A 15,400-nucleotide genomic window follows, 5' to 3' on the forward strand; every position below is an offset into this window, starting at 1 on the left:
CTACTTTCATTTCATTTCATTTTGACTTTGGCCAGTAAACAAAATGGGTGTTGCAACTGTTGTCCTCACGGGCTCTTTGTCTGTGGCATTCTGTTTTGCTTTGATCAAACTGATACAGATGTTTATAGCGAGAAGAAAACTAATTCAAATGATTGAAAGATTTCCTGGCCCAAAAGGAAACATCTTATTCGGAAATCTGCTTGAGGTACGTAGCCTACATCTGTAGGACCCAACCAGTACTGGCAGTAGTCTAGAACTCGTGAAGGAACAGTAGTCGTGATTTGGGAATAAAAAATAAGTGTTTACATTTCAGGAAACACATTATTTCAACATAAACAAAACAATATCGTCATAAAGTATTTGTCAGTAGCTACAGGCATTCGGAAGTCCCACTACATGTAAGTTAATAGCCCGAGATCGGAGATGACCTGGCCCGATACCAAACGGTATCGGCTTATTCCGCGTTTTGATACAGGACTGCGCTCTGGCCCTAAACCAGACATCTATCTGTCATTTATGTCTATGTCTGGTGTCAGGGCCAGAGTATCTCGGGCTAGTAAGTTAAATATCACGCAGTCCTCAGCGGTTCACACTGTACATATGTGTTGTCAGTATTCCGTCACGGCACACCGGATCATCGTTGGTCAGTGGCCGATTTCAGAATATTGAAACTGCTCTAATTACTTCATTTTTTCACCAATGTGAGTAAAAGTTGGTAGAAATATTCATTTTGATGTACTAATTAAACAACATATCCTGTGTTGTCACTAACTTTTCTGAGTATTCAATGTGTTGTCGTTTATTGTCACTTGTTGTTTGTTGTTGTTATTAAGTGTGATCAGTCCTCAGCTTACGTTCCACCATTTTTGATTTTGGTTGTTGAAGTTTGTTACCGCTATTTCTCAGAAAGTACCGAAGGGATCCGTCTCAAATTGCATCTGTAGGTTCCCCTAGGGCCCTTGTGATGCATATTGCCTTTGTCAACAAGATGGCCGACAGGCCACCATCTTTGATTTGGTAATCAAAGTTTGAATAGCAGAGAAAAGATCCCTCTTTCAATTGTCAGACATAAATAATTCTTTAGTGGGTGCCAAGCTCCCTCTGGGACCTCTTGTTAATTTTTCATTGTACAGTACATATCAATATGGTTGGCATTTGATGGTAAGAGTTCCTTTTGAACCCCCCTTTAGATGTTTATGACAAAGCAAATTTTTGGTGAGAAAACAAATGAATTATCCTCTTCATTCATTCTCAAATGTACTCAAGAAACAAAAACACTCCATATTTATCATTGTATTAATTAAGCAGGATTAATTTTAAAGCCATAGTTTTGTACAGAATTTTTTGCCTTTGGTTTGCCAACTGACCAAGTGGTGTAGTGGTTAAGACGATAGACTTCAGAGCCGATGGTAATTATATATAAGTGTCGAGTAAATGTGGGTTCAAATCTCGCCGAGAGTAAGGTTACATAAATCAAAAAGATTATGTCCGCTTGCTATAACTTTCATGTCACTTAACTAAGCAATAGGTATGAGTGTTGTATGGATGCGACAAAGGAAAGTAGGTATATGTATACAAATAGTTTTTTTTCTGGATTTTTAAATTTGTTTGTTCTCATTTTAACCCCAAAAAGACCATGCCTCAATTATTATTGGTATCCCTTAAAAACAACCCTTTTCAGACACTTGACTAAAGCAAGAATAAATTATTTTGGGATGGGGGGTTCAAAAGGAACTCTTTCCCATTTGACTTCACACAAGGGTGATCTCAGTTGGCAGGGTGGCAGACCAATACGCCCATGTTTTAGGTTTTGATTCCATTGCTAAATGCTGTCCACAGTCACATACACTTTCATTGATTTACATTGTAATAGAGTACAGGATTTTATAATCAAACATAATAGTAATCTCTGTCTCCGTCAGAGATCAAACTCAGGACCTCTGGATTTAACTCAAGTTTGACGATATACCGATTGAGCTGAAGCTTTATCAAGTTCTCTCTAGCCAAGAGGTATATTGTAGCTATAATTGAACAGATTACAACAGGGTTACAATAACAAAATTGCAACGTGGTTTAAATTATTAGTTTTCATTTTAAAACAGTATCCAGGACCAAATGAGGCTGGACTGAAGTACCAGAGAGAAATGACTGGCCTGTACCCACGGATAAGTAGGGCGTGGCTCGGACCAATTCTACCATTGATCATTGTTAATCATCCGGAAACCGTCAAGGCCATTTTGAAGACATCAGGTACTTTCATATTGAAAGACTCAGTGTATGAATTAGTCATACATAATCATATTATTATATGAATGTGTCACTGTGTAGTTACAAGATTACACACAAGTATTGAGATAAAATATATATTAGTTTTGATTGGTTTTATTTCATTCATGACAAGCAAGCATTTAAACTTTATTTAATTTACTTTCTGTTATGGTAAGTTGAGATTTCAACTTATGGTGATAATCATTTAAATCCTATATGTTATCAAAAATGTCTTATTTTTCCTTTAAAGAAATTTAAGTAATCAATTCAAAGCAAACCAATTATTCAAACACATGTATTTGTTCTTTATTATAATAAAAAGGCCATCACATTAATATAGATTGTTAAATTTTGAATAGAGCCCAAAGGAAAGCAGATTTATCGTTTTATTGAGCCTTGGATAGGCGACGGCCTCCTACTATCAGGGGGAGATAAGTGGAGAAGAAATAGAAGACTGCTTACTCCAGCATTCCACTTTGATATCCTTAAACCTTACCAGAAACTCAACAACCGTACAGCAGATATATTTATTGTGAGTGAATTCCTTTAAGATTTCTTTGGTACTTACTATACTGTATTCGCTGTAATTAGCGCCCCTCCCCCTATGAGTGCCCCTCCCCTTTTCTGCAGAATAATTGAATTATTTGAACGCCCCCATCCCATGGATTTAACAAGGTTTTACAACATGTGATGCTTCTAACATCAGTATTATGTTCCACATTACATGGACTTTTGAGACTTTTGCAAGTGAATCACGACATAGTAATGTATCTCAAAGGATAAAAGGCATATGCATGTAATTACTACTTAATAGATTAATATACCATAAGTACAAAATTAAAAAAAAATATAGGTGACTTTTTTGTCAACAACTAACAATTTGGTTCTTAGCAATGGATCAGTATAAGCTTGTTGAGAACATTAAGGGTTTCCTTAGTTTGTCCAAATGAATACTATTAACCTTCATTCGATGTCACAAGGGTCAAATTGTCTAAGGACATTAAACATCCAACTTTGCCAGCCAAAGGTATTTTGTCCGATTCTCTTCCTACTATACTTGGTATATCTCACTTCGAAACGGATATAATCCTTCACTGCACCACCAGCTTGATCACTGCCCCTTCCATTAATGTAATAAGCAACCAATTAAAAAGCTCGTATCATTGTCGTATGGTTAAAAAATGGCAGTGCCCTATGAAACACGCATGTTGCTTGCGACAGATTCAAAATACCAAAGATTAACATGCTTGTGAGTCATTTGTTTATTAGTAAGTTCGGACACAAGTTTTTGTGTTTCATGCTTAAGTTCTGCAGTGTCAAATTTAATCACGAGATTGCAGTACATCTTTGAATTGTTTAACATTGTGAGACAGAAACCATGTATGTGTTTACTTTCCTATCTGTTTGGAGAGAATTTACCAGTATCCAAAATGTTTATTTAGCAGGTCAAAAACATTTAATGATTAATTAAATGGTCAGTAATATGACTTTGCTAGGAGTTGTTGTTGACAGGCATGGCATACCTGATGCCTCAATATACAAATGTAGGTCACTATATCGCTTCAGGTCAGTTTAATGGACATATCAAAGCCGCGTTTTCATTGGTTTCCTGAACCTAGCTGCATCCAATCAGAATTTGAAAACAAAATCATTGGGTTTGAAGTGAGTTCTCCCAAGGGTTGTAGGAAGAGAATCTAACTAAATACCCTTGGCCAACGAAGTTGTTAAAAAACTTAGCTTCAAGAACTATAAAGTGACATGAGACCAGATATTGACCTGGAAGCTTTTTACTAATGGATGAAGGAATACTGATCAAATCATAATCATGGCTTATCAGTCTGATCAGGTTAAATAGTATCATTCATTTTCATAGTTGTAAAACTGCTGTTATGGAATTGGTATGAAATGTATAGAAGCATTGGACATTAGCATATTCAAAGTGAAGTGCTCTCTAGGGTATTTCATTAAACGCTGCATCCAGTTGGCATTCATTTTCATTTAATTGCCAAGTTAGTAAAGTTCAATGCTTGTTAATAAGTGTAAGATTCTCTATAGGAAATTAACACATAAGTAACGAAAAATTCCTTGAATTCAAGGAAATTCCTTACGCATTAAAGGGATCTAAGAAAAAATTTGTGAAACTTTGACCAAGTAGTAGGTTAATAGTACAGGCCCGTTTTTGGTCCCCGTACTTGTTTATACAACTTAGAGCTTTACATTAATTTATGTTCTGTAATCTCTGGTTTTTTCAGGATAAACTGAATAGGTTCCACCAGGAAGGTGATGGCTACTTTGAAGCTTTCTCCCACGTCTCCCAGTACACACTTGATGTTATGTTACAGAGTGCATTTTCTTATAAGACTGACTGCCAAAATATAGGGTATGTATAAACTTACTGAAAGAACAAGTTATACTTCACATAGACAGATGATATATTACAGTATAACATGCTTACAGCGAATTCATCATTACATTTAAACATAGTAATTTTCATTCCCCATCAAGGTTCCTATAAGATATGTGTATATAACAAACTATACTTATAGGGAAGTGATTTTGTCGCTCCCCACAGGTTCATTATAACTGTGTTTTACTGTACACAGATAAAGTATTAGAGATTGCAGTCAGAGATAGGTTATTTATATGAACACATTATAATTGCTCTAAATTCTTAAATGTTTATTTGTAGGGACAAACATCCTTATGTCCGCTGTGTTACAGAGATGCTGGAGTTGATAACAGACAGATTTTTGTAAGTATCATTAAAAATACAGCATCCTAAGTAAAGTATATCTGCTGCTGTAGATGAAAACAAACAACAAAACAACAATGATATATCATATATCAAAAGCAACAATAAAAACAACAGTTTGATTTTTTTTCCAATCTTTAGAAAATTTATCTATGTTTTTATTTGAAGCAGAACAGTACCCCCTTCCCCTGTAAAAGAATACGTACTGTATTTCCCAAATGAATATAACAATTTATCAAATGTCAAAGATACTTTTCACATGTTGTTTATACTCAATATTGTAATATGTAAAATATTTGTATCTATTTACTGTTAGAGATGGATGGATGTGTTTTGTGACATGTATTACTAATGTCCTCTATGTATGTGTACAGTAAGCCGTGGGTCCATAACGACCTTGTTTACCTACTGACCAGTGATGGCCGTCGCTATAAGCGACACTGTGACTATGTACACCAGGTCGCTGAGGATATTATCAGGAAGAGGCGTGAGGCAATGGTAGCGTTTTATTCACATTTAGAAACAGATTCATACTCATCCTAGGTTCAAGATAGAATAATTTCTTGTGAAATGAACTTGGTAATATATCACTTTTATCTGTACTTGGTTATACTACCACAGGTATTGCAGCAAAGTGGAAATTGTCACTAATCAAGTGATTACCTACATTTAAGCTAATCGCTTTTTGAACAACTGGACCCTGATTTCGATGGAATTACAAACACAAATTGTTAAGTTTAAAGAATTCATGACATGTTACAAGCTTGATAAAAGAATGCCACTCTTTATACACGCATTGATCTTACTGCAAAAGATATAGTCAAAAGTTTTGCAGCAAACGAGAACTGAAAATTTAATTTTCAAGTGAGTAATTAATTGCCTTTTGAACAACTTAACTGGTACAGGTAATATTTTATATGTTATGTGTCTGGCTGACATTGTACTCAAATTAAAAAACCGGTTATGCAATATTTCATTAATATATCAAAAATGGAAAGAATGATGATAGAATTTTGTTTGATTTTTTTTTCAAACAAACAAAAAAAAACTGAAATATAGGCAATAAGAAAGAAAACTTAGGATTTTGTTATCTATAAGCAATTTATCAAAATTGGAACATTCCATTGTAGAAAGTAGAAGAAAATGTCACTGCGAAAAAAGCATTAGACTTTCTAGATATCCTGCTGACTGCACGGGACGAGGAGGGAGTGGGACTCAATGATATAGAGATCAGAAATGAAGTGGACACTTTCTTGTTTGAAGGTATTCTATACATTTGACCATCAGAATTCAGTAATGTCTCAGCGTCCTATTCTTCTTACTAACCCTCTGTGGCTTTATAGGGGGCCTTAATTCTATATTTCTTACTAACCCTCTGTGGCTTTATAGGGGGCCTTAATTCTATATTTCTTACTGACCCTCTGTGGCGTTATAGGGGGCCTTAATTCTATATTTCTTACTGACCCTCTGTGGCGTTATAGGGGGCCTTAATTCTATATTTCTTACTGACCCTCTGTGGCTTTATAGGGGACCTTAATTCTATATTTCTTACTGACCCTCTGTGGCGTTATAGGAGGCCAGTAAGGGATTGAATGGTGTATTGCTGATTGATGTGATATCCTAAAATAGTTTCGGATTTTTACGCAAGCCAGAACACTTATATATAATTTTCAAATGATGATGAATGGAATCCTGCCATGGTCTGTTAAGTAAACTGCTTGTATATCTCTTCATGAGAGTTATCAGATTCCAGCTGTTCAGCGCATTAAGTGTTCATTGTAAACAGAAAATTAAACCAAAGTGTGCCAGGTTGTGACCGGCCACCAACAACTGCAATCTAATTCATAAGTTATGAAATTAACAATAGAAAATACTTTAATTGTTTTATTTGTTTTATCATGTGTTTGTTTTATGTGTTTTCATAAAGGGCCTTGAAAATTCAACAATTTGTTTTATGGTTATGATTTAACTTCTTTGCCTCATATTTACTATTTGGAGTAATTCTTTTGATTCTGTATTACCCGGAACAAACTGTTGATATTAATTCTTTGACCCAAGTATTCATGTATGTTCCTCAGGACACGATACAACAGCCAGTGCTGTCACCTGGACTCTGTACTCTATTGCAAAACACAAGGAGGTTCAGCAGCGAATACAGCAGGAGTTAGACGAGGTTCTACAGGGGAGAGATTCTGATGATATTACCTGGTAAGGTACTATTATTCTGATTGTCGATGAGGGTCTCCAATAAATTTTAAAGGAGACATTTCATGGTTGCTGACATACTAGACTAATGATCTTCCCATAAACAATCTGTTTATAAGCCAAGCTAGCAAAGATATGCTGATAATCTACATTCATCTATTTAAATCCACAGGGATGATTGTTCAAATCTGCCATATTTGACAATGTGTTTACGTGAGGCAATGAGAATACACGTTCCGGTCCCACTGCTAATCCGGGAAATAACCGAGCCCTTGGAATTGTGTGGGATTTCCGTTCCCCTGGGAACTCTGATTTCTATAAGTTTATACAGACTGCACCATAATCCTGAGATTTGGGAAAACTCTTTGGTATGTGTGTTATCTCCCTTGGGTAGCTCTCCCTACCTGGAGGAGCAAATTAACACACCATATATATAAATATATATGACTGTAATACTTTTAGCCATATACTGTATTCAACCCATTAAGGGCCCATGATGCTTAAAAATGAGGGAGTGCTTAATATTACCAAATTTGGAATAACCTCTCACAAAATTGTTGCATAGAGTACGTCATCAATCAATTTGCAAAAGAAATCCAATCTACACAGATTTTATAGTTTAAGTCTACATTTGAATCTTATTGAGTGAAGTTGTGGCCTCAAAAAAGCAGAGGGGCACCTATAGGGACAGGGGTTCTTATTGAGTTGAATACGGTACTGTCTATTGTTAAAGCTGTAAACACCCTATACTATAGTTGAAGTAAAGCATTCTGACGGAGTTTGATACTAAACCATCAACATTTTATTGAAGAAAATCTATTTTTAAGCTTGTTGGCCTCTCATTTGTTTTGTTTTGTCTGAGGTTCATGGAAATGATAAAGTTGTTCTCATTCAAGACCTTATGCAAAGTATGTCCCACCTTTTGTAACAAAATATAACAGTGATGGTATATCGATATTGGTCTGAAATCATTGATGATTGTTTTGTTTAAATAAAAGAGTCTGAATCAGAGTGCTATACCAATGACCATTGTATGCTGTATATATATATATATATATATTTCTTTCATACCTACGGGTGTAATACTGGCTGGTCTAGGGCAATACACTCATGCCACCTGAGGCTGTATTGCATGGCTACCCATGCAATAAAGCCTTGTGACGTCACGGCGTCAACAAAATTTCTATTTCCTCGGTAAATTTTTAACATTTTTTCCACAAACTTGACTGGTTTACTATAAAAGACTATTTTTGTTGAAAACGTCATATAATTTTTCACGTATGAAAAATTGACTTTCAGCTGTGGATTTCTTCAGGTTTATTACAAAATGGCGGGATATTATAGTTGTAAAATTGCAATAAAACGTCGAGGTATGAAAGAAAAATACTCTTTCATAAGTGGATATGAAGGATAGGGATATTCTTCCCTCGGGATCACATAATGTTGCAAAACCCTCATCAAGCCTCGGGTTTTACTACATTTTGTGACCCTCGGGTAGAATATCCCTATCCTCGGCAAGCCTCGGGTTTTACTACATTTTGTGACCCTCGGGTAGAATATCCCTATCCTCAGCAAGCCTCGGGTTTTACTACATTTTGTGACCCTCAGGTAGAATATCCCTATCCTCGGCAAGCCTCGGGTTTTACTACATTTTGTGACCCTCGGGTAGAATATCCCTATCCTCGGCAAGCCTCGGGTTTTACTACATTTTGTGACCCTCAGGTAGAATATCCCTATCCTCGGCAAGCCTCGGGTTTTACTACATTTTGTGACCCTCGGGTAGAATATCCCTATCCTCGGCAAGCCTCGGGTTTTACTACATTTTGTGACCCTCAGGTAGAATATCCCTATCCTTCATATCCACATATGAAAGAGTCTTTTACATTATATTCTCAGTGTCCGGTAAACATATAGAAATAAAAAAGTAGAAACACCTTGCTAGTTTAGCATTAGCGCTTTCATCATGTGTATATATATATATATATATATATAAGTAAAAAAGAACCGTGTCCATGTGATGGTTTCCATATACATAAAAAGAAAACACAACTATAAAACAGTTTTTTCCTCCCTAGCGCTTTCTCGGCTCATGCCGGTCTTCAGGGGTTTGAATTCTTTTATTTGTAAAACATGACGTCATAGTACAATGACGTCATAGTAAGATTACGTCATGACATGGTACATAAAGATATTGTGAATGGTTCTGGAAGAAACCAACAAAAACATGAGGACAAAATAAAAACTAATGTGAAGTTCCTTTGTCCCGTTCTGAATTTAACACAGGTTTCATAAGTTGAATGAAATACATTTCTTTATTTTCTCTTTTTAAAAGATCTGAATTAGACATTTGATATATTGGTAAAATAAAAAAGTTATCATTAGCACACATATGGCAATGTTCGTTTACTGTTAAATATCTGAGATGGTCTGTTTTGGTTTGTTGTCGGTGTAATGTAACTCTCTTTCTCAATTCCATTCCTGTCTGACCAATATAAAAATCTGAGCATTTGCTACAAATAAGGTTGCTCCTACGTATGCTACTTTGGTTCTTGGTTACCTAGAGGAAATGCTTTACAGAAACATCGGGAAAATAGACAATGAACAAGCTGATTATTTAAGAAGGAATTTCATCAGATTTTTAGACGATTGTTTTATAATCTGGCAATCAGATAAAGATGTAAATACATTATTTCAAGAACTTAATAAGCTACATCCTGATATACAGTACACAATGGATTCTAGTACAGTAAAACTACCGTTTTTGGATATATCTGTACATATTAAAAATGGTGAAATCACTACTGACTTGTATTGTAAGCCGACAGATTCGCATAACTATCTTGATTTTTATTCAAATCATGCAAGGCATGTAAAGCTAAATATCCCCTTTAATTTAGCGTCCCGTCTAATCACAATCGTAAGTGATAAAACTATTTTAGCTAAACGCTTAGATAATTTAGTCTTTTATCTGCGCAAACAGCATTATCCACAAGAAGTTATAGATTATGGAGTTGAAAGAGCAAAAAAAGAAGGACCTATTCATTTAAGGAAACCGAATAAAGTGGAATCCAAAAGCAATATAATACCTTTTGTCAGTACTTTTAATCCAAACAACTACAATATTTTTCCAATTGTAAAAGGTTGTGAAGATTACATGAAAAATAGCGACAGAATGAAATTGATTTTATCTAACAAGAAAATAATAAATTGCAAGTGTCAACCTAAGAACCTTAAACATATTTTATGTGCGTCAAAATTTGATTCGAAAATTCAAGATACTTCTGTCACTAAATGTATGCAAAAGCGTTGCAAAACATGTGATATTATTATAGAGTGTAAAAATTAATAATACATTCAAAAATGGTTTTAATTTCAAAATTAAAACTAAGCTCAGATTTTTATATTGGTCAGACAGGAATGGAATTGAGAAAGAGAGTTACATTACACCGACAACAAACCAAAACAGACCATCTCAGATATTTAACAGTAAACGAACATTGTCATATGTGTGCTAATGATAACTTTTTTATTTTACCAATATATCAAATGTCTAATTCAGATCTTTTAAAAAGAGAAAATAAAGAAATGTATTTCATTCAACTTATGAAACCTGTGTTAAATTCAGAACGGGACAAAGGAACTTCATATTAGTTTTTATTTTGTCCTCATGTTTTTGTTAGTTTCTTCCAGAACCATTCACAATATCTTTATGTACCATGTCATGACGTAATCTTACTATGACGTCATTGTACTATGACGTCATGTTTTACAAATAAAAGAATTCAAACCCCTGAAGACCGGCATGAGCCGAGAAAGCGCTAGGGAGGAAAAAACTGTTTTATAGTTATGTTTTCTTTTTATGTATATATATATACCAGAAAGTAACTGCATGCTTGCACCATATATACCATATTCCCTAATTGTCCACCTATGGTTGGCAGATTGTATTGCTAGATTACTGTTTTACTGACCTGGAATAGGGATGAGGTAAGGAAACCAGTAATGCTATGCCCTTTATATATATATAACTTTATGCGGATAGATCTAGTTACAGTCCTAACTGATCCCAGCTGGTCTGAGCTCCAGTACTCTGGCTTTACTTCACCAATGAACCTGCCACATCCTTCGTGACACTAGCTGTTAATTGGCTGTTAAACCAAAACCTCAATAACTCACTAACATTGGCATGAAGGTGATGTTTACTTACAGAAGCTATACTATGTAAAGATGCTTCCGGCTGACAGTGCATAAACGATACTCGTCATTTGAACAATAGCTGATATTTAATTATGTATATGTCTCTAATTAATACAGCAATACATACTGCATAATTTATTTTGTTTTTGGTGCATGCGCAATAAGTACTTCATTCCATATAGCTCATGTTATGGATTTATTTTGGAGATACAATAAAAAGCCAATTTATAATTTTTAATGTTTTTATCTTGAATTAAAATAAGAAGCTGACAAACTTTTCATTAGTGGTAATGGTGTAACGAAAGTAAATTTTGTAACTGAGGAAAAATATGAATTCGTCCTCTCCTGTTTTTGGTAGAGAAAAAATACCATTTGTTAGTGGAGTAGCAGTTTTAAACTCTGTTATTATTATGACTGGGTGCTTCTTCAATCACTCATAATATCGTGATAACAATTAATTTGGTATTTGTAATCAGGGGAAGAGTGGTAACATATGATGCCCGTGTTTCACCAAAAATGTCCTGATCTAGATTTTAACATCAGACCTCAAGAGAGTGCAAGATTAAGGGGAAATTGCACAACCTCTTGTGTTTCCACGATGTGTTGTCCCCCTCACACGTGATGTCTCTCAACCAATCAGCGAGTGTGATTTATTGGTGACGTATAATAAGATGTTTTATTTTCAGGCCATGTGATGTGTTTTAACTAATCACAGACACTTATAAACGTGAGGTGTTTATCTGCTTGTCATTACAGGGACGATCTGTCCAAACTAAGGTACCTGACTATGTGTATAAAGGAAGGCATGAGACTCCACTCTCCCGTCCCACTGATTGTAAGGGAGGTAACTGAGAGACTTGAAATAGACGGGGAAATTGTCCCGGTCGGTATGATGGTGTTATGTGTAATCTACAATACTCATCATAACCCTGAGGTTTGGGAAAACTCCACGGTAATTACATGTACTAGTAAGTCTTGTTGCACCTCCTCGTTATCAAAATAACATTAATTTCTAGAGATAAAAATGGAGCTTCATTTAAAAGATAGTTCCTACAAGTCTTTTGGGCCCAAAAATAACAGACTGTTAAAGTTGCTATACCACTGACAAATGTTATTTTTCTATATCAATAACAGGAGCAGACAAACTAGTATTTTTCTAAAAGTTACTTACTTTAGTACACCATTACCAATATTGAAAAGTTTGAGTTTCTTTTTTTTTTTACTTCAGGATAAAAATAAATGACACTCTATTATAAATGATCAATTGCATCCCGAAAAAATCCATTGCAAAACAACCTATAAGGAAAGAAGTACAATATACAAATTGAATGTTTTATTTGACATGTAATACATGGTTAAACACCATTTTTTGTTCATATCAATTATACTCTGTTGGCAGTGGAGCATCTTTAAACATATGATAGGGCCATATCTCCATGGGAACCAACATCTTCGGTGATCCATGGTTGATTACACTAGTACTATGCTGATCATGCAATAAGTGCAGTGTAGCATTGTGGAATCAACCGTGAGTCTCCGATGATGGAAAGCTATTTTGTCATATCCAGTTTCACAGTGTTGTGACAAAAGATGGAAGACCTTATTACATTATTTTTTTACATCACAATGAACCTTTAGGATGAACACGATCCTGATTAATATAACATATTAGTTATGCCAGCACACACATAATATGACATGTTGGTTCAACAAATGTTATAGGGAATTGAAACAAGGGGGTCAAACTAGATGTTGATGTATTTCAGGATAAAGTTTAAGTACAATTTCAAAATGTTTCAAAATGTTTTTATGTCACACAGGCTTTGCTTTCATTCCGAGCTATGCACACCATGTTTCTAACTCTGTGTTTATGATTTAATTTTGAGTTGCCTTGCAAGCTTTCACTTATATTGCTTTTGCTTCATTTTGTCTTTGTTAGTCTATATAGCATCCATTGGTAACATAATAAATTGTTATGTACTAAAATCATTTTTATGGTTATTTCCTAAAAAACGAATAAAATTCTTTCGACTTTTTGATAGAACTTTATAATCATGATAAGTAACTTTAATACATTTTAAAGATGAAGTTATTAAAATGAAAAAAAATCTTGATAAGTAGTATTATGTACAATGGAAATATCACAGACATTCAATACAATGAAAAGCATGTAACATCCTGTACATATTGAAAATATTTTACCTGGAATATCACAAATATTTACTTTCAATAAATACTTCTTTTTATGTACGTTGTACTATGTAAAACCTGAAAAAAGAAAAGTTTATTTAATTATTCATTCAAAGAAATTTTGAAATATCAACGTGTTGGCTGCAGGTATGTTTTGTTTAAAATATTTTCATACCAGTATTGTTTATTACTCTGTTCCGTTAGGAGTTTAATCCCGAACGATTTTCACCTGAGAATATAGAGAAGCGAGATCCATTTGCCTTTGTTCCCTTCTCTGCTGGCCCCAGGTAAGTGCTTTATTTCAAATAATTGATATTAAATGCTTGTATTGTTTAAAACGATTTACTCTTTTATCAAATAGCTATACGATTTCACAGAGTTTGCAAACAGAGTTTTTTTTTCATACCTCTGTAAAATTATGAAATAGTGACATCAATTCACATATATTACAAGTTAACTATGCACAATATATGTATGATTTATATCCCATCATGGAGATATGTATATATGAAGATATCGTCTCCTTATTTCTGAATGATTTCAGAATAAGACTAATACTCCAAACCAAAGTTTTGTTAGGGTGACGTAATTTCACATTTTCAGACCTAAAAACTTTTTCACAGTAAAATACACTAAATTTAATCATAAATAAAAGTAAACTGGTTTACAGTATATCGTGAAGCTTGTAAAGTTTGGTGGGTGAGATTTTTATGATTTTACATGGCCTTATTCCGTATTTGCATATTGCAGAATTAACTGTCCTTGTGGGTATTTATTGATTGTGACTTCATGTGTTTGTGAGCGTCATAATTTTCAGAGAAATCAACGTTAATTGCGCTCACAAAATAATGAAATAGAAATGAATAATAACAATTATATATTGATAATAATAACAATTTATTTCTGCGGCGACTTATTTTGCGATTTCACTTTTCACTGCAGTATATATCTACATTTTCAAAGTAATATATCTACATTTTCAAAGTAACGGTGTATATCGTTAACATGAATAGAATGCTTTTTGAAACATCAAAACCAGGAAATGACAAGCAACACTAATTTTATATAGCTAAAAACAATTTATTTATTACTGACTATTGACCCAAAAAGCACCCCTATCTCTATAAACGCCCCACCCCCTTTTATGTGTCTCACCTCAAATTAAATGCAGAATGTAACTGTGAAAACTGTATAGGTTTCTCTATCTGATTTCTTTTACAACTTCATTAATGACTTATTTTGTGTAAAAGTGTTGTGATATGTTAGCCCAAATTTGGTCCTTTTAAATGTTTAAATGCCCTGGGCGCTTGTTGGAACGAGAATGGTAGCCATGTTTTTAGCTGTCGCTTTAGTGTACTTACTATATGGTGTACCTGTGTACTGATGACAGACAGTTTTTATATCTTAATGATGCAAAATAAAAAGAAATAAAAAAACCCTCTTTGAATTGTTGTCTATATTTAAATGCTATCAATATCAAATTCTAGAATACAACCTTTTGCCCAGACTGGCAGGAGGATACACTATGGAACGTAGACGGATAATGTTTTGTGTTAAACATTTGTGTAGAAACAATGAAGCATGCCCAAAGATTATTCCATGTCACTTTAGAGTATAATTTATTAACCAACTGCAAAAGCAAGACTACCACACCCCAAACAGTCAGCGCAATGATAACCTGAGTAGTATTTCCCAGGGGATTATAGCACCAGTACTTTTGTATGGTGGCCTTTTCAAGGGGCTAGTTGTAATTGACTCTTGTTTACCCACCCTCCTAACCTATTGTGT

The 15,400-nt window shown here is 34.4% G+C and overlaps 1 protein-coding gene across 6 annotated transcripts in view; it reads left to right on the top strand.

The window, feature by feature from the left end:
* The first annotated feature begins 8 nt into the window (after positions 1-8).
* LOC138332362 (ultra-long-chain fatty acid omega-hydroxylase-like) overlaps positions 9-15,400 on the top strand; it is a 45,249-nt gene continuing 29,857 nt past the window's right edge. The window contains exons 1-11 of one of the 6 annotated variants that reach the window (XR_011209818.1): positions 9-205; positions 2,103-2,250; positions 2,628-2,800; positions 4,521-4,648; positions 4,958-5,020; positions 5,395-5,518; positions 6,151-6,283; positions 7,099-7,228; positions 7,398-7,593; positions 11,167-11,212; positions 13,817-13,899. Coding sequence is in view for 2 of the 6 variants with exons in the window: in XM_069280443.1 (XP_069136544.1) it covers positions 44-205; positions 2,103-2,250; positions 2,628-2,800; positions 4,521-4,648; positions 4,958-5,020; positions 5,395-5,518; positions 6,151-6,283; positions 7,099-7,228; positions 7,398-7,593; positions 13,817-13,899 (1,340 nt within the window). In the remaining 4 variants the exon portion in view is untranslated. Of the gene's footprint in view, positions 206-2,102; positions 2,251-2,627; positions 2,801-4,520; positions 4,649-4,957; positions 5,021-5,394; positions 5,519-6,150; positions 6,284-7,098; positions 7,229-7,397; positions 7,594-11,166; positions 11,213-12,178; positions 12,391-13,816; positions 13,900-15,400 lie in introns of those variants that run through there. The other 5 variants (XR_011209817.1, XR_011209816.1, XR_011209819.1 and 2 more) reach the window with 5 other exon arrangements.

The sequence above is a fragment of the Argopecten irradians genome, chromosome 9, assembly GCF_041381155.1.
Source record: "Argopecten irradians isolate NY chromosome 9, Ai_NY, whole genome shotgun sequence".
In the NCBI taxonomy this organism is placed as follows: domain Eukaryota; kingdom Metazoa; phylum Mollusca; class Bivalvia; order Pectinida; family Pectinidae; genus Argopecten; species Argopecten irradians.